At 42.7% G+C, this 27,227-nt stretch overlaps 1 protein-coding gene across 13 annotated transcripts in view; it reads left to right on the top strand.

Moving 5' to 3' along the window:
- The first annotated feature begins 841 nt into the window (after positions 1 to 841).
- Positions 842 to 27,227, top strand: part of UNC80 (unc-80 subunit of NALCN channel complex) — a 201,327-nt gene continuing 174,941 nt past the window's right edge. For all 13 annotated transcript variants that reach the window (XM_032765081.2, XM_075069958.1, XM_032765079.2 and 10 more), the window contains exons 1-7: positions 842 to 959; positions 2,119 to 2,167; positions 16,274 to 16,430; positions 18,548 to 18,846; positions 22,429 to 22,552; positions 24,994 to 25,067; positions 25,892 to 26,031. In XM_032765081.2, coding sequence (XP_032620972.1) covers positions 931 to 959; positions 2,119 to 2,167; positions 16,274 to 16,430; positions 18,548 to 18,846; positions 22,429 to 22,552; positions 24,994 to 25,067; positions 25,892 to 26,031 — 872 coding nt within the window. In that variant the 5' untranslated portion in view covers positions 842 to 930. The remainder of the gene's footprint in view (positions 960 to 2,118; positions 2,168 to 16,273; positions 16,431 to 18,547; positions 18,847 to 22,428; positions 22,553 to 24,993; positions 25,068 to 25,891; positions 26,032 to 27,227) is intronic.

The raw sequence follows: 27,227 nt of genomic DNA, 5'->3' as shown, positions 1-27,227 counted from the left end.
GTTTGTGAATATCACTTTTCACTTATATTATTTTTTTAAAACTGTACCTAAATAAATTACAATGATTTGGACATGGCGATAGGCATATTTCAGTTAATTGAGTATTTTAGAAAAAACTGTCAGACCCGCCGCCAGCAGGAGTTGATGGCTGCAATCAGAGACCACCAAAAAACTTCTTGTGAGACCCTCTGCCTTAAAGCACCATCATAAAGGAACATGTCAGTGAGTCATTCCCTCCTCCTCCTGCCCTATAAACAACCAAAGGCCTATAGAACACGGCTCACCCTTTTTCAGGCCCTGCTGCACCACAAACTTGAGCCCCCATCCCGTCTCCTCTTGCCACCTACTGATGTCCCGCAGGGTGAGGACCCCTCTCGGCACCTCTTTTTTGGCAGTTATCCAGCGGGCGCCTTGGAGGGGGCTGCACACGGTTATTGCTCGCAGGGGCAGAGACCTGCAGGGATGGGGGGAAGCGGGACGCTCCTTGGGAGAGACTGGACGGGAAGGTTCAGCCGCGCTCCCGCCCTGGGCGGGCTGGGGACGGTTGCACCCGCTACAGGTGGTGCTTGGCCCAGCCGCGGGTGAGGGCCCGGGGGCGGCTGGCGGCAGCAGCCCTGGCGCTGTAGGCGAGCGCCGCCTTCCCTGGGGCCCCGCTGGGTGGGTGGCGCCCGGCTCCCCGCCGCGCCCCTCCCACGGGCTGGCGCTGGGCGCTGTCCGCCGAGGGAGGTGCTGAAGGCCGGTAGGAGGCGGACACCGTCACTCGCTCCCGCCCCCGCGTCCCTGCCTGCTGCAGCCATCTTGCGCGGCGGGGGAAGCGGGGCGGCCGCCCGCGGGGTCCGCCGCCTGGCCGCGGGCCGGCCGCCCGCCGCCGCCATTGTGAGAGGAAATGGCTCCCAGCCCGAGCAGGAAGGGACCGCGCGTCCTCTGGCCATGCCGACCTTCCTGTGGCGGCAAACCAGGTGCGAGCGGGCGGGGCAGGGCGCCAGGGCTGCGGGGGGTCCCCGGGGCGGTCCCCCGTCCCGCTTGGCAGGCAGGCAGGCCGGCCGGCCGGCCTCGGAGGGGCCGCAGCGCTGCTCCCGCCGGCAGGGCTGGTCCTGCCTGGCGCTCTGCCCAAGTCGGAGCGCCCCTAGTTGAACTGGCTCCCAGGTCAGTGCGGGGCTGCAGGGGTCTGCTGGAGGAGTGGGAGGCTGGATGAATACGGGGGCGAGGGGCAAAATGTAGGCGAATAGTATTTTTACACCCTCCCCCCCCCCACCAAACAAACAAAACGAAAAAACCTCTGGCTGTCAACCTGTTAATGCGATGTTTGTTTTTGTAGGGTCTCTATTTTGGGGGGAGTGTGTGTGTGTTGTTTAGCCCAGTGGTAGATTGCTAAGGCAAACTTCCAACTGAGGCCTGAGTTTGAGCAAATACTGTAGGATAAGGGTCCTAAATGGCCGCATAGACTTCAAGGTCAGAAGGGACCATCATGATCATCTATTCTGACCTCCTGCAAGGCCACAACCTCACCCACCCACTCCTGTAACAGACCTCTAACCTCTGGCTGAGTTACTGAAGTCCTCAGGTCTAACTACTTGTTGTGGGGTGGGTGGGTTTTCTGGTTAAAGCTTGTGAGGAAAGAGAAGCCCCCAAGCAATTCAGATAGTTGTGTATTAGAGGAAGAGAATCATTAACACAATCTACTAGCAAACCCCAGCTATTCAACTCTTAACTTTTGTAATACTTAATATATTCTTACTCTCCTAAATACTTTGAAAAACGGTAAATGTGACTACTAGAAAATGCATCATTTGGATGAGTTAAAATGGCTGAATTCTTTTTACCTTTAAGGGAAGAAAATCATATTTTAAAAATGTCTTGCTTTCATGTTGGTATTTGTGAAAAGCTTCTGTTTATGGAAAAGGTAATAACATTCTGTACAGTGCTTTCAACAAGTATCTGAGTTTCTCATGGCTTCATTACTGTTTGTTACATGGGCTTATCTAGCCACTTAAGTAACATTGTCACACTGACAAAATAATTTAATTAAAATTACTCAATAAAAACATGCTTAATATGCATACCTATAATTACTATTATGAAAACTAACTCTTTTTTTGTTGTTTATTGGATTTTTAGTGCATTTTTGAGGCCCAAACTTGGAAAACAGTATGAAGCTTCCTGCGTGGTATGTGGCTTTTTTTTTCTTAAACTCATCGTAGTTTCCTGGTTTTATGCAGCGTTGGCTAAATATGGAAACTTGATAAAAGCTTGAACTCAAAGGGCCAAATAATCTCTGGTGTAAATCCACCTACATGAGTTATTACCCCAGAGATGGAAAAATATTCCAATACCTATGCAAAAAAAGTCAAACCAAACATGCAGCCCAAAATGCAATTAAAAGCATATCAGCTGAGAAATCTGTCATGTTCAAAGATCATAGTAAAGACTATTGGGCAGACAGCATCAGTGAATTATCCACTGGAAACCCCATCTCTCTCTGCAAAGGATCATGCAAATTCAGAGCTTACTAGTGTGCAGAAGAAGGCTAGAGTCGTATTCCTCTATAAATGTACACTTCTTTAAACTATACATGCCAAACTGTGTCCTATTCTAATTGGATCTGCCTTTTTCTATGGTCCTCCATACATTTTGATAAGTGAGACAGTTCTGATGTCATTGACAAATATGGTCCATTCACTGTTGCCTTCTTCCTCCAAATCTACAGGCTATAGAACATGCTCCTCCTCTAGTGCCCCCTGCCTTTTTTCACATCAGTTTGAGGAACATCAGCACCCTCTAACTCTGAGGGTATGTCTACACTGAAATTAAAAACCCGCAGCTGGCTCATGTCAGCTGATTAAAGCTCAGGCTAAGGGGCTGTCTATCTGCAATGTAGACATTTGGGCTTGGGCTAGAGCCCAGGCTCTAGGATCTTGCAAGGTGGGAGGGTCCCAGAACTTGGGCTGAAGGCTGAGCCTGAATTTCTACACCACAGTTAAACAGCCCCTTATCCTAAGCGTCGTGAGCCCATGTCAGCTGCAGTCTAATTGCAGTGTAGACATACCCTTGATTTGTAAACAGGAAACTTAAGTTTTTCCCAAAACAACCTCTGAACAAACTCACCAAAGCTTTCTCTGCTATTGAATATAATGAAGACTGAGCACTAAATAATATTTTAAGCTTTTATGCTACCTTCCTGCTTGAGAGTGTGGTTTTTTATTTTTAAATATCACAATACTTTTTGAGGTGGTGGAGATGGTGGTGGTGGAATGGAAGCATGGAGAGTGGAGTGTCTTGTCTGTGGTCCCTTACCTTAGTAAATCAGTAGCAGAGGTAAAGTAGAATGCAGATCTCCTGATCTCTAATCCTGTACTTCAGACCACTAGGCCACGCTCCTTCTCCACAGCTTTAAACAGAGGTGTTTTTGTTTTGTTTTTTTTAATACTCCCAAGTACCAGGAACCTCACATCTTGTGGAATAGCATGAACATACTGCCGAAGATGAGTACGACAATACTGTATTCAGTATGAGATCACAACATTCTTGCATGTGATTTGAGTAGGGGGCTGTAAATGGTGTTTTAAGCACCTGAGAAGCACAGTTAGATGAGATAGGGTATCTCAGGCTAGTGTAAATGGGGCAAATATAGCGTTATATGTGAGCAGGCTGTAAGTAGAGGGCATAAGGCCCTAAAGAGATGTCATGCTGAAAAACGGTCTTAAGCAAAACACATTTTGTACTTAGTGCCTCTTTGAATGGGGTGAAGGAGGGGCTTCAGGGACGTGAGCAGGGTGGATTGATTTAAATCACCAATTTTAATCTCTGTTTACATCAGCAAGCAGGAAATCTTGATTTATTTTTTAATCAATTTCAATCATGTCTCTGCATTTGTAGTTTCTTAGTTCTCTTCCCAAAGAGAGGCTGATTCTCGCTGGCTGATCAACATTTTAATGGTGATTAGCAACTAAATATAGTCTTTTTGCTGACCAGGAGAACACTCTATTGATATACATTTGTTTAAGCAATTATATAGCTTAATTTACATTTAGTTTTGCATTTAAAACTAACAGTTTCTGATAACTACTTCCTTGTTTAATTAAACAGTATCTGTAGTTAGTCCAATTCATTATGTTCTTCAGGATTTTAGAACTAGTAGATATCCTCTCACATGTAGTTTTTAGTGATAGATTGGAAGAGGGACACCAAACGTTGCAGCTTGTTCAATTTGATTCTTTAACTTTTGAGGGAAGTAGTCATTCCAATGAACTAGCTGAATAAACTGACTTAAAGAAAATGTTCTCTCTGAAATTGCAGAAGAGGCTACTGCTCTCAAAAGCTAGTTCAGCACTTCACCAAACTCTGGTTCCAGGTGCCTAGCCAATGACCTCCAGCTGTTCAGTGGCTTGGCTTTCTTGAAAACTTGGCTACAAACATGTACCGTTAATTTTTGTTTGTATTTATCTTAAATGACTTCAGAATATAATAAATTAGGCCTCATCAAAGATCATCAGTTTCAAATTTAATTAGGTTTATTTTTTAAATAAACAAACCTGTTTAACAAATGTTTCTTTCAGTCCACACTGCCCCTGAGGTCCTGGCTCAGCTACCCCTACCCCTTGTTACTGGTGGCAGCTGAGTCTCTTCCTCCAGGAGGGTGCTGGGGCCTTCCTAAAGAACCCTTCCATTGGGGAATTCTGTGGAGGACCCCTGCACACTTGGTAGTCCAGAGAGGTAGGATTGCTGGGGGTCACATGCCCCCAAAGTCCTGGCTGTGCAGTGGTTGAGGTTGAGGCTTAGCCAGCATTATGCCTGCTTGTGCTATTGGCAGCAGGTAATTATTATCTCTGTTTCACTCAGGCCTGGTCTACACTATGCGTTTAAATCGATTTAAAGAGCGTTAAATCGATTTAACGCTGTACCCGTCCACACTACAACGCCCTTTATATTGATATAAAGGGCTCTTTAAATCGATTTCTGTACTCCACCCCGACGAGAGGAGTAGCGCTAAATTCGATATTAACATATCGGATTACAGTTAGTGTGGACGGAAATCGACGTTATTGGCCTCCGGGCGGTATCCCACAGTGCACCACTGACCGCTCTGGACAGCAATCTGAACTCGGATGCAGCGGGCAGGTAAACAGGAAAAGCCCCGCGAACTTTTGAATTACATTTCCTGTTTGCCCAGCGTGGAGCTTGATCAGCACGGTTGCGATGCAGTCTCAAACCAAAAGATGCTCCAGCATGCATCGACCGTAACGGGAGATACTAGAACCTGATCGCTGTATGGAGACCCAAACATTCTGTTGATCAGAAGCCCGTTACAGAAACACGAAAGCCCCTAAAGCCGTTTGAAAAAAAAACCTCCAGGATACACAGCTCCTGTGTGACAAGCGTAACGGCAGCCAAGACTCAAATGGACGCATGAGGGAAGGGAGGGAGGGGGTTACTGAGGAACTCCAGCTTATTCCCACAGTCCCGCACTCTCTGAAAAAGTACCTTGCCCATTCTTGGCTGAGCTCCCAATGTCTAAGGTTTCAAACACAGTGTCTGGCGTGGTTCGAGAACAGCTTCTCAGTTCATCCCCCCACCACCACACATGAAAGACAGGAAAAAAATCATTTCCTGACTACTTCAATGTCAGCCCTATGTGTACGAAATGCTGCTTGGTAGATGCTGATGCGACAGCATGAAGAGCAGTATCCGCTCCTCTCCCTCTCACCCTCCCGTGGTAGACGGTGCTGGTAGACTGCCCAACCAATCCCTCGGAACCCCATGCCTGATAATTGCTCATATCATGAGGGAATGATTCCTGTTACTCTCGCAGTAAGATAGGCAGAACGCTAATAAGCATCTCATCATAGCAAGTGGGGCTTCACCCCCCCCCTCTCTGTCCAGTGTAAAGCAAGATCGTACTGCCATGACTCATAGCACCGGGAGCGCTTCCAAGTCTCTGTTGAGAGAGATAACCTCATCTCCTCATTGCCAGTTTACTCCGCAGTAACGGTACACGAACGACCGGTAACCGTCTCTGCTATCATTCAAAAGCAAGTGAAGTGGCTGTGTATGCGCGGAGTATCGCCTCTCGTCTGTCGGCACAGTACACATACGGTGCCGGAAAAAAAAAAAAGCTGAACGCTCATGGTGCCGTGCTAATGCGTCTCGCAATCCAGGAAAAACAGCGCGAAAGGATTGTCAGCTGAGTGTTCCAGAGGAAGTGAATGACTGACGACTTACCCGGAACCCCTGCGACAATTATAGAATTCAACCCTTGAATTCGAAGGCGGCGGGAGACTGCGGGAACTATGGGATAGCTACGGAAGTGCTACCCACAATGCAACGCTTCAGAAATCGACGTTAGCCTCGGAGCATGGACGCACAACGCCGAATTACTGTGCCTAGTGTGGCCGCATGAAATCGAATTTATAATATCAGTTTTATAAAACCGATTTTAGCTAATTCGATATTATCCTGTAGTGTAGATGTGGCCTCAGACATGTGACTTGAGTAATGTTATACAGGAAGCCTGTGGCAAAGCCAGTCCCAAAAGCACCTGTATCATCCTGTTTGGTATTGTAGCCCTGTGATTAGCCTTGCTCTGACAGAATGTGTGTAAACTTCAGGTGTAAGGAGCTAGGTGGTCCCTATAAGGAAGTACCTAAGGAGATGCAAAATACTGCAGAGGGAAATAACCACCAGACCAGAAGGTCACTAGGGAACAGGGTGAAGATAGAACAGTGATGGTATGAACAAACTCAGAATAGGTTGTTGGCACATAATAGATGGCCTCAAAAGGAAAGTCATAATGTAAGTGACCGTGGGGGAGCAGAGCACACACCAGGAACAGACTCAACATTGCCTATGAGTCTGCAGTTGCTATAATCAGTTCATGATGTAAGCTTTCAATACAGTTTTCCAGATTGCCAACTCTGCGAATGTTCCCTTCCTTTCTGTAATTCAGGTGACAGTGGAGCCCTTAAAACATGTCATTCTGCTGAGAATAGTTGATCAGGCTGTCTTTTGAAATTTCTTACTAAGCCAAAGTTACGATAAAATATTCACATACTGCATCATACATCAGTTTTATAACTTTTTCTGGATTGGGTTAATATTCAAACAACCTGACTACAGAGTCTGACAGGTGAGCCACCCTCCTGTGTGTTTATTGAAAAGGGTGATAACATTTCTAAATACCTGTCTTCTTGTTAGCACTTCTCTTGTGTACATAATTCGTATGAAAACTTTTCTATTACAAAGACAGTCCATATCTTAATACATCACAGTTCCATAGGAGGAAGAGTTACATTTTTCCAGTAATATAAAATACAAAGTCGAGCTACTAACAATAAAGAAGAAATTAATTGGTTCTGTTTAATATGTAGATCCTCTCCTGGAGCATTAAGTAAGGAAGTCAAGGGGGCTCTAGGATACTGGCATTTTGTCATAAAATGAATCTCTTTAATAACTTCTTCCCCAAACCATTTAATTTCTGGACTTAACCACCACGTGTGCAAGTATGTACCATTTTCTTTGCAGTGCCTCCAACTGAGCAACTCCCTGGTAGCAAAAATGTGCCAGATCTTAACTAGACTCAAATGCTATCTATACAGCAATTTATAAATATTTCCTTTATGAGCTACACATATTGAAGATGTATATCCCGTTTCCCATATAGAGATCCACTCCTCTATATCAGGTTTTTTTTCCCAATTCCTTGTCTCATCTTTTCATCTGGGTTGTCTTTTTATCAACATCTTTTTCTGTCAAAATTGGTATGCATCTTAAAAATCAAACCTTATTTTTTTGGTTTGCTCCTGGTTCATTGAACTCCTTTAATGAGGTTAAATGTCTAGAGAGAGCTGGCTTGTATCCAGATTTCACAGTAAAATGTTTGCCTTGTTAAAGACAAGATCTTTATATAATTTTAGTATGTCATTATTACATATCTTTTGGTATGATTTCAAATCAGGACCCAGGAACAACTGTTTGATTGGAGCAATCTTGGCTTTTACCCACAACTAGTAGTTTTGATATTTTCTAGGGATAAATTCCTGGTTATTAATGAAAGTAGCTAAGGCAGAAGGCCTCTCTGACAGCAGTTGTTAAGAAAAATAGTGCAAAGCTGCTGAGGTGGTCTGAATGAATGGGTTTTTTTTTTCTATATTTAATAACCTGGATTTCTTTTTAGCCCAACAATTACTATGAATATTTGGGCTCCAATCTTGATTGAGTTTTACCTAATGTGTGTATGGTCAGTTAACCTAATTAATCACATTTTATTTGTGATGGATAATAATAAGGCAAATTAGGGAAAGTTAGTCTACCCCACCTTCGAATGTTCGAACACACCCTTTCTCTTTTTATGTTTTTATCATGCACTTTAATAATGCATCCTACTATATTTTTAATGTCTTATCAGGGATGTGCTGAAACAAAAGTAGTATTTTTGGAAGGACATTCATCTTTACTGAGGCTACCCTACCTAGGCAAAAAACTTCATATTTGTTCCATTCCTTCAAGTCTTTTATTATTTTATTCCACATTGGAAGGTAATTTACCTTAAAAAGATTTTCTCCACAATATTTATTCCTAAATATTGTAAAGACTTCTTTATCCATTTAAATTGATGCAGCTGATAGTTTGATTTGGCCCTTTCTGGAATATTAATTTCTAAAATTTTAGATTTATAGTGGTTTATTTTGAAGCCTGCTACATGCCCAAATTCCAAAGTCAATTGTTTTATAATTTTTAACAAGGCTTCTGGATTGTGCAAATGTAATGAGACATTGTGAGCATCCAAAGCTAGTTTTTGTTCTAATCCAGAAAGCATTTTGATGCCCTTTATCAAGGGGCTGTTTCTCACATTTATTGCAGATGGCTCCAAAAGTAATATATAGGGCTTATATACACTTTTTAAACTGATTTCGAAAACCAAACCTGATCAAAATCTGTCTAAAGTAGTCCCACTACTGCTGGTCAAAGAATTTCTCAGCATCTAATGAAAGCAGCACACAGGAAAAATTGCTAGAATTAATATTTTTAGATCAAATTTGGAGTACTTCTGATATCAGATAGATGTCTGCTGTCAATCAATCCAGACTGGTGTGGGTGAACACATTTGGGCCAGGTGACACTCAGGGCATGGTTACACTTGCTAGTTGCAGTGCTGGTGAGGGGTTTACAGCGCTGCAACTTAGCAGGTGTCTACACTTAAAAGCTCAGCCAGCGCTGCAACTCCCTGTTTGCAGCGCTGGCTGTACACCTGTGTCTGCTTCCGGTGTAGCCTAGAATGACGGGTCAGGTTCTTCGAACAGGATGCGATAATGGCCCTGCAAAATTGCATCAGCAGTATTCAACGGTCGACTTTCCCACTCAAACTGATTTGCGACCGATCGTAGCTGTCTGGAGTAGCCAGCTTCCAGACTGCAATAGCCACCCGGTTCTCCACTGACAGGCGCAGCTCTCAGTCCCGTGTCTTGCGCTGCAGGGTGGGGCGAGCTCAGCACACAGTCCATGAAAGTGGCTTTTCTCATCCTAAAGTTGTGCAGCCCACTGCTCGTCATCCAGACTTGCAGGACGATGTGATCCCACCACTCAGTGCTTGTTCCCGAGCCCAAAGGCGGCGTTCCACGCTGCAAAGCACGTCCGTTACTGCCACAAGCAATTTACTGTCAGGGCGTCAGCCGCATCTATTTCATCATCTGCAGCTCTCACTGCGTCACTTGCGAGCATAAGGAATAGCTCCACTGCCAGACAGCTGATTGCTGCAACTTGCATCCAGCATGTCCTCAGGTCAGTCGGCTTTCATTCTCTCTGAATATTAATGGGTGCTCATGGTTTTGGCTTGAGTCTAGGGACCGCTAGCATATGGGTTCATCCCCCATTCTACCTGAATAATGGTGATGCAGTCGATGTGCTATTATGCTGCTAGTTCTTGGTTTGTGTTTGATATACAGGAAGTGGAGATGGACCCGCTATCTTGTGCGCTTTCCGGTCCTCCTCGTTTCCCATTTTTGTTTTATTTTCAGCATGATGGTTAAGAACCTGTCACTGGACGCCAAAATGGGACGAGGTGCTCTGTGGGATAGCTGCCCACAATGCACCACTCACAACAGCGCTGCAACCAGTGCAAGTGTGGACACACTGCAACGCTGGTCGCTGTCAGTGTGGACACACTGCAGCGCTGGCCGTACACAGCTGTACGAGCACAGCTGTAACTACCAGCGCTGCAAAACTGCCAGTGTAGCCTCAGCCTCAATCTGTTTGCTAGCAGCTTAGCATAAATTTTAGCATCTACATTAACTAAAGAAACTTGTCTGTATGAAGTATCAGAAGGGTAGCCGTGTTAGTCTGGATCTGTAAAAAGCAACAATGAGTCCTGTGGGATCTTAAAGACTAACAGATGTATTGAAGCATGAGCTTTCGTGTGTGAATACGCACTTCGTCAGATGCATGTAATGGAAATTTCCAGAGGATAGATTTCCATTCCATTTGGCTAAATTCAATGCCTTGCATGATGTCAAGTATCAGAGGGGTAGTTGTGTTAGTCTGGATCTATTAGTCTTTAAGGTGCCATATATTCCTAAAAAAAAGTGATCTTTTTACCAAAAAAAAATAAAATCTTGTTTTTGATTGGGAGCATATATATTGGCTATGTGAGAAGTCTACCTTTCAAAGACCCATTATTCAAAATCTGCCCTCTGTATCTGTGAGTTGTGCTGAAATAATAAAAGGGAAGTGTTTACCAAACAGTATTGTCAACATTCTTCTATTAGATTGACCTGGAGAGACAAATGGTAGCTGTGTCCAAGAAGTATTCAAGTATTTATCATTTTTTCTTCAGGTGTGTGTTTCCTGTAAATTGATAATACTTGGAAAATCCTTTTTCAGTGAGCAGAATACCCTTTTCCTTTTTGTGGCATTGTTCATCCCTTTCACATTAACAGTTATAACACTAATAAATTCACCTATGAGCACCAGCTCTGCTGTTGCTCAGTATATCACCCTTTGTTAAAAGCTGTGAGACTCGCAGCCAGGTGCCAGGTCTCCATTACATTTATATCTCTTCTTTAAATATGACATTTTAAAGTTCTCCTGATGCACAATAATTTTAAAACTCCACCATACATTGCTTTTTTGTTTATTTCTCTCCTCTTTTAACACCAATATTGGTGTATCCTGATCCTGAGGCTGATTTACCATAATTTATTTGAATTCTGAGCCCTAAAACTCTGTTGTTATATTTTTTTCTGTTAAAACATATAACAATATTTAACTTGTTTATATTCTCTTGTTCCCTTTTTCTCTCCCACCTCCCTCTCTATGTATTTTCCACTGTTGCCTGGTCTTCTCTAGTTGTGAGAGCCCAGGCTACCCTTATTTCCTCTGTCGGTGTGTAAATTCCCTGCAACATGGAACTATTTTTATATATTCTTAAGAACCAAGTCTTATCTTATCAAACATCTTTATAACGTTGGGCACTATGAGATTATTATACCATCTTTGACTTAACTTATTCTGACATTTTCTGCCATAGGTGACCCTTCTCCAATTAATATACAGTTTGGGATGTTTGTGATAACTCAAATCAAACTTACCTCATTAGGGGAGATCTGCATTAATAACTTAGTTTATAATGTGATTTATATTACCTTTAATGTTATACACATTAAGTGTACTGTATCCACATAAAGTAAACTATCCAAGGTGCTATACACCCCAGCTACCATTTAACTATATGCCTTTGTCATTATAACCACATGGATACAATATCCATTATTTATTACACTCACTTAGCCTATGTACTAATCCCGTTCTTGTCTAACTGCTTCCATGGTTTGTTTGGTGGAGGGGGAGATTTTGTTTTTGGGGGAAGGAGGGATGGACAGATCTTTGTCGTGAAGGATTTCTTTCCTTTCCTACACATCTAGATCTTCTGGTCTTTCCTCCTGGCTTGATGTGCCTCTTTCAAGATGGCCATTGCTACCATACTCCCCCTTTGGTTTGTCCTTTCCAGAATCGCCACTGCCACATTTCCTTCCCCAGCCACAATAGTTCAACTTTATTTTATTTTTTTATCTCATTGCACTTACTAACTCCTTACAGCAGGCGTGGCCAACCTGTGATGCCGGAGCTGCATGCGGCTCTTCGTAGGTTAATATACGGCTCCGTGCATAGGCACTGGCTCCAGGGCTGGAGCTATAGATGCCAACTTTCCAATGTGACAGGAAGTGCTCAGTTCTCAACCTCCTGCTCTGCCCCAGGCTCTGCCCTCGCTCCATCCCTTCCCCCGAGCCTGCCATGCCTTCACTCTTCCCCCCTCCCCACTAGAGCCTCCTGTGCACTGCGTAACAGCTGATCATGGCGGGTGGGAGGCATGGGGAGGGAGCAGGAGGCACTGATTGCTGGGGCTGCCAGTGGGCAGGAGGCACTGCAGGTTGGAGTGGGGGGAGCTGATGATATATTAGTGGCAATGTGCATTGGTAAATTCTGGCACCTTCTGAGGCTCAGGTCGGTGGCCCCTGCCTTACAGGATAAGGAGGTTCCAGTTCAACATCGCTGAGCTTTCCAAATCAATTTTAATATGTTCTTTAAGCTGATGGCACTGGATTCTGTGGCTGGATTTCCTTCCCCCCGAGGCAGATCTCTGTTACTGGCATCTGCCAGCTCTCTTTAGCCTTCCCCCCTTCCCCTCCCCCACCCCCCAAATCTGGCTCCATGGTTGGCTATTCATTTTTAGGGCACAAATCTGTGGATTCAGGTTGGCCTGGTTCTTTTTATCTTCTTATATTGCTTTAATTTATTCCCTGTATTGATGAGATCTGGATTAGGTCACCACTGTGTTTGCTAGCTTAGCCATGCCTTTGTCAGGCTGGCATTTTGGTTTTTTTAGCCTAATACAACCAAACCCTTTGATTTCAGCTACATTTATAGCTCCCCAGGATCCCTCTTCTATTTTATACATTTCAGCACTGTTCTCCTGCCAAGGGTATATGTAACTTCTAGTGAATGGAGGGTAAAAAGTGGGCTGTTCATCTTGATTTTGCATCATTTTCAGGTGAGAATAAAGTAAATGGAGTCACTGCCCACCTACGTTGCTGCAGCTGAGAGCAGAGTCTGACCCAGAGCGCCGTATTTTGCACTTAGTGTGCAGGGAAAACATCAGCTGAACTTGCAGGGAGCTGTGCTTGCATAAACAAGGCAGGGCAAGGCCATGAGGAAGTTGAGGGAAGGATCCAAATTTTGCTGTCACTTGTGCTAGTGTAAGCCAGAGCGGGGACTGACACTGTAACCATAAGGCCTGGTTCAAATGGGAAACTTTGTACCACATAATCATTAGCTTGCTCTAAAGTTTGCTTAATGGGCCATTGGAGAATCCCTCATACACAGAGGAATCCTCTGGCAAACCTACATTAGCATCATGGCTCATTGGCCATCTCCCTTCAACCCACTAGCATAAGTCCTCTTAGCTCAATTTATTCCTAGCCGTTGCAAAAGCCCCTGCAACCTGTGGGCAGCTGGCGTAGGTTAGAGCAGTCTGAAGGAGGCTCCAATCTGACAACCTTCCCAGGACCCAGATGCCCTAAAGATTAGAGGAACGTGAAAGTAGTTTAAAGCCACCTTTGCACACTCCTGAAATTGTACTGGGTGCTCAGAATCTGGGCTGTGTTTTTTTGAAAGAGGGTGTTCTGTAGCCTCTGGGGCCCTATGCCCTTGGGATCTTTTGAAGATGAGGACAGGAACTTGAATTGGATCCAGTGCTGGATGAGAAGCCAGTATATTATGCAGAGCAACAGAATGGCCCCCCATCTGCCTCCAACGCACACAGACACATCAGCATAGAATGGCTGCTTTGTGATTTTCTTTTTCTCCCTTCCCTTATAAATTTGATATACTCTGGCAATTTACGCAAGAGTGTGGGCCTCTGTTATTTTGTTCCTTTGTTAGGACGATCCATTAGCAAATCAAACTTAATGTTAAATAATGGTAGATAAATGCCTTGTTTATTCTAGATTGTACACAGAAAGGTGTATGTATGAGCAGTCCCTTTCATACTTCTGTGTGGGACAAAGTATATTGGCCTTACTTGCAGTTAGCAGTCCCTTATTTCTTAAATAGCCCCACTAATGTGAATGGGGTTAGTGGCTGCGTTAGTTACTACTCACTCTGAATGAGGGAAGCAGAATCTGGTCTGTTATGTGTAGCTGCTGTTCTGTTGCCTGAATGAAGTCTCTGCAAAGAGAACAGTCACGCTGACAGATGAGGGGGTTTGACAAATGGTGATTAAAATCCTATCTTCCTGTTCTGCACCATATCCATTTCAATCACTTTTTCTAGATGGAAAAACATTAGTGTTGCCTCTTCTGGGCCAAGCAGTTAGCTAATATTCAGGGGCCTTGTGGATTGTTTACATTAGAAGGTGAGATTAATTATATGAGTCAGATATATCTTTGATGCAAGTCCTGTTTCCCTGAATACAACAGAAATGAATAACAGGAAGCAATTCTCTTGTTCAGGAATCCAAGCCTGCCTCTACTCAGTTCTGTGCCCAAAAGATGCTTTCCCTTTTGGCTACCTCTCAGCATCATGCTACCAGTGCCTCCCTGACTCTCTATTTGCTTACTGCCTTTAAGGCATGCAGAAACAAACAACTGCAGTCCACCCAATGCCCCAGCCCCTGAATTTTCAATCAGTTTTTAGGGAAGCCTCTTTTATTCTGTCTGAGTTAGTTCTTGCTCTGGTCTTCCATGTGGCCAATGTTTTGGATGGTGGCTTCTATTGTTTCAGCCATTTTATTCCATAAAGGAGATTCATTGCTTCTCAGTTTAGCCAGAATGAGGGGCAGCTAGCACTCCATCAGCATCAGTGAGATTTTTGACTGCCCCTAGATCAGATATGCTTGCTGACAGCTATAAACGTCCTCTAGCATAACAGTACATTTCTTGCCAACGTGTGACTATTATTTCCAGCACCTGATTCATTATCATCATATTAAGTCCTGCATAGCCACCAGTATGTCTGTCCATGAGCTGACTCTGTATAATAGTCTCAAGGTCCATTTTCACTGCCCTGAACTCTGCCTGTAGTCAGCACTGTTAGGATGTTTCTGTCTTGTAGAACAAACATATGCAAAGACTACTTTCCTGCCCTGAGTGTATGTAAAGGAATATTACACAGCCTGTTTGACAGGTCCGGTTGGTAATGCACACTTTGAATGGTGGCTGAGTTTTGATGGCCAGATTTCAAGTCACATTTCTTTTGCTTTACTCCTTTGTGATTAAGCTTATTGCTGATTAAATATAGCTTTTTTACCAAGGAGGGATTTTTGTGCCTCTTGTTGAGGGATGAATTTTATGAATCTGGTGTGATGGCATTTGAAGCATCCTTCGGGTCATGTACGTTCACTGTTACTTATCTCTATGAGCATAGTAAAATTGGCTAAACAACTTGTGAATGAGTGGATTGCCAGAAAGCTACATTGGTTTGTGGCAAGGGCTGTGATATCACTAATACACTCCTTGACTACAGTAACTTCAGAGGAACATAATTGCTTCAGTGACCATATAAGGAGGTCTTTGGCAATATGTGAGAGAATGGACTGTAGAAATAGCTTGACTGTCTAATAATAAGCTTCCATAAGAGTTTTTTCCCCGTCTATAAAACAGATGTGCTGGCCCCCAAATCTTGTGCTACTTGAGGCAACCATAATCAACATAGTCAAGCCAATAACCCCAACTGTTTGCAAAAATACTATATAATGTCCTGACAAAGGATTTTAGACACTGATTAACTTTTGTGACAGGGTGTGAAAATATTTCCTAAGGCCTATGTGCTTTTAGCAGGCTGCTCTTTATGCTGCATAAAACCTTCAAAGAGAGTGTCAAATCCTGCTCTCAGTCACACTGGTGTAAATCTGGAGCAGCCCCGTTGACTTCAACAGAATTACTCCAGATTTACACCAGCATAACTGTATGCCAGGTTTTGCCCAGAGTACTTATGTTTGTATGGCGTTTGATACTCATTTCTTTAATTCTTTTGACTAAGGGGGGTATATTAAATGAACCATGCTATTTCTGAATTCTTCTGAGTGCTGTCTCCTGATTAACTGTCCATCTAGTGAGCTTTGGCTAGAGTCTTTCTTTTTCAGGAAAATATTTTAAGGAATAATTTTACTGAAAGGAACTGTAAGTTATATTTTGTGAAAAATATGTGACAGCAGGAGCTTTAGAAGAGAGTACACAGTCTTGCAAAGCCTGTGCTAAGATAATATTTTTTCTCCTTTTTTTCTTAGTCTTTTGAACGAGTTTTAGTAGAGAACAAGCTGCATGGTCTTTCTCCAGCCCTCTCTGAAGCCATCCAGAGCATTTCTCGTTGGGAACTGGTTCAAGCTGCCCTACCACATGTACTCCATTGCACAGCGACCTTGCTTTCTAACCGAAACAAGCTAGGTTGGTACTTGCATTAGTTTGCTTTTTACTATTACCTAGTCTTCCATTAAAATATCTTGAAGTTTTGCTCAACATGCCATACACCATACTCTCCAAAAGCCCAGGCTCCAGCCTGAGCCCAAAGTCTACCTTGCAATTTTGTAGCCCTGCAGCCTGAGCCCTGTGAGCCTCAGTCAGCTGACACGGGCCAGCCATGGGTGTTATATAGTAGTGTAGACATACCCATTTTCTCCAAGGTATAGGACCAAGTCCTGCAAATCCATGTTCACACAACAGTCCTTACTCAAACAAATAGTTTCCATTTAAGTCTGTGGGCCTACTAGTGTTAGTAAGGATTATTCTCATACATAAACTTAGCAAGATAGGTTCTCTTATTCCTCCTGTTTGTTGTATTTCAACCACAAAAATATGATGGGAACCCAATCCTTGATGGCTTTATTCTTGTGGATAGAATTCACTCACGTGATTAGTCACATTAATTATAATAGCATTGTTCCTGTATGTAAGGGTTTGTGTAATCTTGTGCTTGGTTACTATGCAGACAGATGTAGTAATAAGACTATACTATATGTAAAATTCAGCACAGCTAAAATAATGCAAAGAATTATCAACTTCTTGCAAAAAAAACCCCAACCCTGTAGAACTGGATATTAGATTTTATTGAGGTAGATGCAAAAAGAAATTAAAATAAATATTTTCTCGAATTTGGAGTTGTGCCTTAAAAGCTTGATATAACACCAAACGTTTCTCTGTTTTTAAAGGAAATTTTAACAGTAGATCAAAATTGGGGGTGGGGAACCCAAACAGAAGACTAGCGCTACAAAAATATATTCCTCATAAAATGTTAGCTCATTTTTTTCTACGTTTTCTTTGTCACTGAAGAGATTTGTATTTTATATAAGCACTTACCCAAATAAAACTGCGTGAGTCCCCCTCTGTTTCATGCTGCAGTTAAATCTTGGTTCTACAGTTTGGTGATGTCACAGATACATCATTCTGACTTCACAGCTGGATAATGAAAAGTGAGAAGAAAGGTCATACATGATGAAATCCTTCTTTAAGCATGAAAGGATCAAATCTGTCTCAGGATTGCAGGGTGCCATCTGAAAAAATGAGAGACTTCTTGGAAATTGTTGTCAAAAGAGAGTCACAATCTTGAGAGTTAAATTAGTTCAATACGGTTCTCCAAGAGGAACTGGAATGGATTTCAGCGGTAGCCTTGCTACCTAACTGTAATAAGCTTCTTCAAGGGATATTTATTTTCTGCAAGAAATATGCCATAGTAGTCAGATTTTGAAGGCACTGAAAGTGGTGTCATTTGTTGTTGTTGTTGCTGTCGTCATCATCATGGCCAGTCTCAAAAAGATGTGGCCTCCTTTCAGATCAGGCTTCTCTCAGGTTGATTTTGGCTAGGTCCTTAGGGTGGTCTGGTTGGATATTCAGTTTATATCTGAAAGTTCTGTATTTCACATGTAAGTAATTGTTGGCCTTGGTCCAATCCCGGATGGGTAAGTAGCCACATTACAAAATCTGCCACCACAACTGACACTAATTAGTTCACAGATTGACAGTCTTAACTGAAAACAAACCAACCAATGAATTCATGAGCATAGGACCTGATCCAAAGCCCACGATCATCAATAAGAGTCTTTCCACTGATGTCAGTCGGCTTTGCACTATGCTCCTCAAGATCAAACTACTTTCTCATCTGGCCTGGTTCCTCCAGAGCTGAAGCATACTGGTGGGGATGGGTAGCAGAGCACAGTCTAGGAAAGCTTGTAGTACTGCAGCTTGGGGATCCATAGAAGTGTTTCAAGATCCAGGGCTGTCAAGTTAGCACCTTTTATGAGTACTTGTATTTTCAGACATGCGGACACACACTGAGTGGCACTTCAGGGAGCAGGCAAGGGGACTGTGCAGGGGAATGTAACGTTCTGAATCAAGTGATTTTAACCAAGACATACTAGGAACAACTAGATACTTCTAATTGCAGGGGTGAGTTTTTCAAAGCTACATAGAGAATTTGGGTGCCCAATTCCCTATGCAGCTTTGAAAATCTCTGCTGTACTGATCCTGTGTGAACAGAGACACCCATTATGCTGAATTTTTCCTTTCAGGACATCAGGACAAGCTTGGAGTTGCAGAGACTAAGCTTCTACACACCCTCCATTGGATGCTATTGGAAGCTCCTCAAGACTGCAGCAATGACCGGTTTGGAGGAGAGAGAGGCTCCAGCTGGGGAGGGAGCAGTAGCGCCTTTATTCATCAGGTTGAAAACCAGGGATCTCCAGGACACCCTCGGCGTGGCAGCACTAATGAAGAGGAAGAGAATAACCGAAGGAAGTTCTTTCAGAATTCCATGGCAACAGTGGAGCTCTTTGTGTTCCTGTTTGCGCCTCTGGTCCACAGGATTAAAGTAAGTGGAACAACAGTCAGGAGTGGTAATGTAGTGATGCCACTGTGAGCAGACTGCAATTCTGCCTTGGTTGCAAATAGTCATAATAGTGGCTAACTGAATTTATCACACAGTGCAGAATAAAGGCCCAGCCCTGTTGCCCTTACACAGGAGAGCAGTACTGTGGACGTAATAGAATCATAGAACTGTAGGGCTGGAATGGACCTCAAGAGGTCATCTAGTCCAACTCCCTGCGCTGAGATGGGAACAAGTAAACCTAGACTGTTCCTGACAGGGGTTTGTTTAAGCTGTGTTTGTTCTTAAAAGCCTCCAATGATTGGGATTCCACAACCTTTGATGGAAGCCTGTTTCAGTACTTTATAGTTAGAAAGTTTTCCTAATATCTAACCTGAATCTCCCTTGCTTCAGATTAAGCCGATTTCTTTTTGTCCTACTGTCAGTAGGCATGGAGAACAATTGATTACCACCCTCTTTGTAACAGCCCTTAACACATTTAAAGATGGTTATCGGGTTCTCCTTCAGTCTTCTTTTCTCAAGTCTCTGCTGGACTGCCTCTTCTTCATCCACATCTTTTTAAAATTGTAGTGCCCAAGCTGGGCACAGTATTCCCATTGAGTCCTCATTAGTGCCAAGCAGAGAGGGACAGTTACCTCCCAGCTCTTGCAGAGGACACTCCTGTTAATACACCTCAGAATATCAGTCTTTTTCACAATTGCATCGTGTTGTTGATAATGAATTTGTGATCCTCTGTAACTCCAAGATCCTTTTCAGCAATACTACTGCCTAGCCAGTTAGTCCTCATTTTGCGTTTATGTATTTGATTTTTTCCTTCCTGTATGTAGTACTTTACATTTGTCTTTATTGAATTGCATCTTGTTCATTTCAAATTCTCCAATTTGTCAAAGGCTTTTTGTATTCTAATCCTGTCCTCCAAAGCATTTACAACCGTTTCCAGATTGGTGTTATCTACAAATTTTATAAGCATACTCGCCACTTCATTAACCAAGTCATTACTGGAAATTTTGAATAGTACTGGATCCAGGACAGACCTCTGCAGGATCCCACTAGAAACATCACCCCAGATTGACAATGAACCGTTGATTACTACTATTTGAGTACAGTGTTTCAACCAGTTGTGCACCCATCTTTTACTGAAACTATAGTACTTTAGAGTAAAAGTATCAAAAGTAATTCCAATGATATGGGTAAAAGTTGTAGCACTGGGCAGACACTAAGACAAGAATATCCAAAGTGAAGCACCTGCATCTGTATTTAGCACCTACATAAGTGGCCTGATTATCAGAGGGGTTGACTACCTGCAGCTATCATTGAAATCAGTGAGTCCTGAGGACATGAGCCCTTCACTGGTTCAGAGCTGGAGCAAGGATTGTGGAATTTAACTCAGTCTGGTTGACTCTTATTCATGGTTAAGAAATGCCTTTCTGTCTGCTCAGTAATTCGAGAAGCAGGGTTGTCACAGATTTGTTATTGTTATTACTAATAGCTTTGATACTAATTAATTAATATGATCTGTGATAGTTTTAGTGGCACGCGCAAATTAAGGACTTCTTTGTTCTGATGGTAGAAGTAAGCTGTAGGCTTCTTGTCAGCTGAAGTCTTTGTCTTTATTTTATGATGTATAAGCCAGCTTTGCAGAACTATGTAATCACGAGTTATCTCACTGCATATTGTGATTCCTGCAGGACCGGCGTCAGTGTTTTTGGCGCCCTAGGCACACGGCCATTTCGCCGCCCCGCGCGCTGCTCCCGCGGCTCTGGTGGACCTGCCGCAGGCATTCCTGTGGAGGGTCCACTAGTCCCGTGGCTCTGGTGGAGCTGCCGCAGGCATGCCTGCGGGAGGTCCACCGGAGCCGTGGGACCAGCGGACCGTCTGCAGGAACGCCTGCGGCAGATCAACTGGAGCCGCCTGCCGCCCATCCTGGCAAAATGCCTCCCCTCAATAATCCTGACGGCCTAGGCAATCACCTAGGTCGCCTAAATGGAAGCGCTGTCCCTGGATTCCTGCCACTTGTCCTTAGCTTCACTGGAGATCTACCTTTCCACGTTAATGTTTTAAGGCTAGCCTCTTAAGTGAAATTGGCTTTTCTCAATCAGTCATTCCTAGAAAGTAAGTAATTAGAAAATGGCTATGTTTAACCATATAGCTACTATATTTCTCGTTCCCTACCTGAATCTGAACTCTCTCAGCACATGTTGTAACTAATTATCCTGACCCTAAAGTGCCTGCACAGAGGAGTAAGATTTGGCCAGCCCTCTGGCATGGCATTTCTGCATTCTGACTCAGGCATTGTGGAGATGTGTGCCTGGTACTCACCACTCCCCTTACCAAGCAGGTGGGGAGTGGATGGAGCGTCAGCTACTTATGGACACATACACGCACCAGTCAGCAGAACTGAGCCAGCACCTGAGTCTAAAGTTACTGGTACCTGGTAAAGGGGTGGCACAAATTTCTTCTGGCTGCTAATCTTTGAGTCTGTTTTTCCCAAAGCTCTTCCAGGGCTGATGCAGCGACATTTCACCTCTGTCTCAGAGTGAACAGCAAAGACAAAATGTAATCCCGATATAACATCATTAACTTTGTGTTCATAATTACAGTGTAGTGGGACCAGTGCAGCACCAAAAACTTAACAGAGCACAGGGAAAAGCAATGTCTTGCTTATGCTTATTTCTACAACACCTGACAGCGTTGCTGGGTGCTCTGTCATGCAAATACAAAAGGCATGATAGCTACCCCCAAAGAGGTCACAAACTCATTTTAGGTGTGATGGGAGGGGAATAACAAAAAGTAGAGAAGGGAAAAGGTGAGGAAGGACAATATTTTCAGTAGTCAAATCATGGGGCCACTTATTTTATGTACATGCATGCTTGGGCCCTGGTCCTGCAAAGATTTACCTGCATATGTAACTTTACTCATGTTGATAGTTCCATTGACATCAACAGGGCTATTCACATGAGTAAAATTACACACATACATAAATCTTTGCAGCATAACGATTTTGGTGTTTAAATTAAAAATGAATAGTAGTAATAGGACCATTATATGTTGGCACATGTAATAATTTGTAAAGATGTTCATATTTCCTAAATAAATATTTTTATAATTATTATTATTTTGAGCTCATTATTTTGTGCAGGCATGCGCTGTAGGAAAAGAGAGCCTAAAGGAAAGATTTACATACTAAATGATCTAAAGCAATAAGCAGAATTATGAGTACAAAGGATTTTGCTGCAATGCTGCGCAGGTTTTTCAGTAGTAGCAGAGATCCTGGAAAAACAAGTTTTGATCAGTGTAACTATGGTTTGGACACAAAAGCCCTTTACTTAGCGTTGTACTGAGAACTCCATGTTGCTTTATTACTTGGGTAGGTATTTATGCCTTCTTTGAATAATTACAGTAGTGACCTTTTGACTTATTTCACACAAGCAGCATGTGATTGTTGTTGTTGCTTTCAAGGTCCGTGTCGCAGTAGAAGGGACAGTCAGCACACACCGAAAACGATGCTCTTCTATGTCAGCCTGACTAATCCATATATGGTATGATGATTCCATTGTGTCTTTCTAGGAGTCTGACCTGACTTTTCGGCTGGCCAGTGGCCTTATTATTTGGCAGCCCATGTGGGAGCACAGGCAGCCTGAGGTTTCTGCTTTCACCGCTTTGGTAAAGCCAATCAGGAACATTATTACAGGTGCGTGACTTTGCTGTGTAGTCACAGATGTTAAGCATCGGAAAGTCTCTTCCTTGCGGTACGGTTATCTGAGCCCCATTTGCCATGCGTGCAGGATCTGTGTACAGTCCTGTGTTTTTGTTTTTATTTTTGTGCCGTACCAAAATAAACCCCTCTTCATGGCCAAGTCTACGTGCAGAAATGGCACCGATTTTAACTAAATTTAACTTGTTTAGTTAAACTGGTACAACTGCTGAATGTAGAGAAACCCTCAGTACAATTCCCATTAAAACTAATGGGCCAAAATCATCCTGACATAATGAGTCTCCCATTAACTTCAGTGGGAGCTGCACCATTTACACCAGGATCAAAATCAATTCAATCAGATTTATTGCTATGATTACCCAATTTTTAATCTCTCTACTCTTAGTCCTGGTCTACCCATACAAGTTGCACCAGTTTAACTAAAGGTGCAATTTTAATCCATCTTGATTAAATCAATGCAGCTTTGTATGTGGATGCTCTTACATTGGTTTAAATTTGTTTTATATACATTTAACCTGCATTTGTTTAACTAAATCAGTTTAACATCACACCTTTATTTAAACTGGTAGAATTTCTGTGTGTAGACAAGCCTTTGGAAGTAAATGTGTATGATAGAAGTGTCAAACCTGTATTGATACTACTTCTCATGTACTGCTATGTATCTACTGTAATGTCAACTGACTTAATCTCAGATGCCTAATCATACAGGCTTCGTATATATGAGAGAAAAAGAGAAAGTCTCATATTAGATCCTAAACTGGTGTAAATTGTATTTCTGTTTACTTTAGCGGAGCTACACCAGCTGAGGAATTGAACCATACATTTTAAATTGCCCTTAGATTAAAATAAATCATTTAATATTTCCTGTAGATTTTATCTCTGTGGAATATGCTAAAATTACAGGAATAATTTGAACCCTTGGACAATATTTTAAGACTCTTTCCCTCAATGCCATCAATATTTGCATACGTCTAGAAGGAAGCTAGATCATTTGCTGTCCATTTCACATGTCTGTTTCCACGTACACATTTCTAAGAAGTAGAGACAGTATTTGGCAACAGCTTGATGCTGATGAGGAAAATACAGAGGCTAGCAGCCACATACTATTGGTAGCAAAGGGATAGTCAATGATACAGATGCTCTTCCTAACCCAAATCCTGATTTTGTAGTATTATAATAACATGGGATTGTTTCTAAAGGCCTGGCCAAGATGATGACATAGGATCTTGATCTGATCTCGCATGCTTCAGTGCAGTTGCTCCTTATTTACATCTGCATAAGTGAGATACAAATCAGCTCCTTATGGTTCCCCAAGTCCTTGTGTGTCTTTTGAGCCCAGATCCTCAGAAGTACGTAAGCTCGTAACTCCAATTGATTTCAGGGTATATGTAGGGTATATGCAGGTATTGAAATAAATTGAAGTTAAGAGCCTAAATACCTTATAAGATCTGGGCCTTTGTCCTCACTTATATCCTGTTAAGTTTTTTTTCATCCTGGAGGTGCAGCACAAAATCTCAGCTCAGTATCTTCCTCAAAGGTCTGATCCAAAGTCCACTGAGATCAATGAGAGTCTCTTTCCACTGATTTCAGTGGGCTTTGGTTCAGGCCCTAACATGACTTCATTGGTTGATTCTGACATATAAAATGTTACATTTTGAAAACATTCCCCATGGAGTTGAGCAAACATTGGATTTTTTTTTTAATCCCATGGAAAATTGCAACATGTTGACAGTTGTTTTCATCCTGAATTGGGATGAACAGTAAAAATACTGAAATTTTTCATGAAGTCAAAAATTCTAATTTGGAAATGTCAAAACATTTCATATTGAGTCAGTCTGACATTAAGTTGTATCTGCCATGGTTCCTCATGGGAGTGGTAGTTAAGATGTTTCGTGCCCCCATTCTTATCTATGGGCTGCACTCCCTGGCACGACTGCCTCTCCCAAGATACAACATAAACTCTCATGCGTCATGTGGCTCCATCAGAGAGGAGACGGAAGTGCATCCTGGTAGTAGTAGTAGTCTGGCCAAGGAGCCCAACCCAGGAGAGAACTGGAGCATGAAGCACCTGAACTACACCGCCCTTGAGTCACTGTGGCACACTAGACAGATGCAATTTAATGTCAAACTATCTTGGAATGAAATGTTTCAGTTCAGCTCAACAAACCAAAATTATTTTGAAAGAGACAGCAGTTCCCCCTGGAGACTTTGATTTTGTGGTAACTGCGCTTCCTGTGCTCAAAAAAAAACCAACAGAAAATTGCCAACCAGCTATAATTTCCAACAGATGTAGCTAACGTCTAGTAATGTTACAGTGAGGGGGATGCCATTTTTTATAATAGCAAATAGCTTATTTGTTTTATTAATACAACATGAGCATTACAGTTTTAAAATTTCTCTTTTTATTTTTATCCCAGCCAAGAGAAGTTCTCCTACTAGCAATCAGAGCCTGGCTTGTGAATCCCCTAATCTGGACACTGGACACACAGAGGTGGGCCTGTGGCTAGACAAGCAAGAGTGGGGAGCTGTGGGGAGATAATATTTTTTTTAAATTGTTGGGGTGGAGAAGGGGTCTTTTGAAGGGAATTTTGGAATGACAGTTGCAATTACTATGCAGCAAAGCCTCTTAATGCTTTTATTGAATTGTGTGTTTTATAATTGGTTTTATCATTTCCAAGGCCTACCCCCTGCAAAGAACGAGGTTGGGGCCCAGGGCAAAGGAACAATATAAAGCTTACGGAACCTATATATAAGGAGAAAACAAGCCATCATCAATATTGTAAAGACACATGGCAGAGCTAAGAAGAGAGGGCCAGTGTCCTCCATTTTCATTTAAATAAACACACCTTTTTGGATGATTTGGAGCCATCAAGGTGTGCACTATCCAGCCTAAATTACTGCATGTTCAAATTGCTGTTATCCTCTGCCCTCTCTTCCCCCATATTATTAATATTATTAATAATAATTAATAACAGCAACATATCATCACTTGTGATGTCTTATCTTGCCTTAGGCCCTGACCTTGAAAGCACAGATAACTTTCCATTGAAGTCAGTGGAACTCCGTGCAGGTTTAAGGGTCTGCCCAGGTGGAATAGTTTATAGTACTGGGGCTTTAGCTTATACACAGTCTGGAATGAAAACCATGTGTTTGCACAGTGTCTAGGACATTGGAGCCCCAGTCCTGATCGAGTCCCCTCAATGCTATCTTAGTATAAATAATACTATTATATAATTACTGATCATAGTAAGAAGGCTAATGTGGAAGTTCCAAATCTGTTTTAAACTTATTTCTCTATACTGAAAATATCCTAAGGGACTTCAGGTGGTGTGTGAAACAGCCCAGCCAGATGCTGTGCCTCCCAGGGCCACTGTTTCAGGCTGTCATCGGGGAAACTCCTTTGATGGAAGTGTGTCATCCCAAACATCCCAAGACAGAGGACCTCCGCTTTCCAGGTACAGAATCCTGCGAAAAGCTATGTTGGTATAACTTTCTGGGGAATGTGTGTTACAGGTCCCCTCTGCCCAATCCCCGAAGGATGTAAGTCTTACAGTCCCAATTAAAGAGCCTTGTCGCTTCAGCTCAAACTCTAACAGCTCATGCTTTTAGCTCTGGAGGTCCTCCGTTCAGTTGCTGTTGTGTCATCTGAGATGGTGGTTGTCACACTGACTTTATTCCATCTAATTTACAGGACTGCCCAGCTGGCCTGTTAGGATAGCAACTATAGAGCAATGGGGACAGAGCAGAGAACAAGGCCCTTCTATATGTTGGAGTTTAATGATTTAAAAAAAAAACACACATCTTTAGGTTCATTGCTCCTTGGTTGGGCACGTCCTCTGGGGCTTGATCTGTCTTGGCTGCCCTCTGGGAAATTCTCTTTCCCTGTGTGGCAGAGTATTTCTGTACCTCTTCTTCTCTCTTTTAGTGCTGCTTGGCCCACTACCTCCGTTCCCCTTCTTCACATACAGCTGTTCAGTTCACTTAACTGCAGGCTGGCTGGCAGGGAGGCAAAAGAACAACTACTCAAATCTCTTCTCAGCCAGCCTTGAGCAGCTTAGGCAAAGATTTTAAAATGCAGGAGCTAAATTTAACCTCCTTAATTCGTATCTGGGGGAGATAAAGGTACAGCCAGATTTTCAGAAGGGCTGAGCACACGTCAGCTCCCATTAGGGTTTGTGAATACTCAGCACTTTTGAAAATCTGACCATATCTTTCTTAGGCTCCTATTTTTAAAAATGTTGGCCCTCATGTTCAGTTGCACTGGAAAATTTCAAACAAAAACACTCAAGAGTTTCAGAATTTGCTTCACTGCTGTAACGTTTTATCTCTGTTCCAAAATTTCTCTGATTCCAAAAACAACTGCAGACTGTTTTCTCAAAATACGTGTTATTGATGTATCTTGTCACCTGCTTCAATGGGTAAAAACATTTTTTACGAATCTGATCTAGTTGGGAATCTTTCTGTTAACATTAGTGGGTTTTGTGTCAGGTCCTGTATAAATTCTGGGGTTTTATTTCATTGTATTAATGTTACCTGGGAAAAAGAAGTCATCTGTTACTTCTGAGTATTGTCTTACTAATGTAAACTGTTCCTCGTGTACGCCATTGTTCAGTGTGCATGTATGCACCCATAAAAAGTAAGGGAGCAGGCA

The sequence above is a fragment of the Chelonoidis abingdonii genome, chromosome 10 (assembly GCF_003597395.2).
Source record: "Chelonoidis abingdonii isolate Lonesome George chromosome 10, CheloAbing_2.0, whole genome shotgun sequence".
Lineage (NCBI taxonomy): Eukaryota > Metazoa > Chordata > Testudines > Testudinidae > Chelonoidis > Chelonoidis abingdonii.
This window is presented reverse-complemented; position numbering and strand designations above follow the sequence as displayed.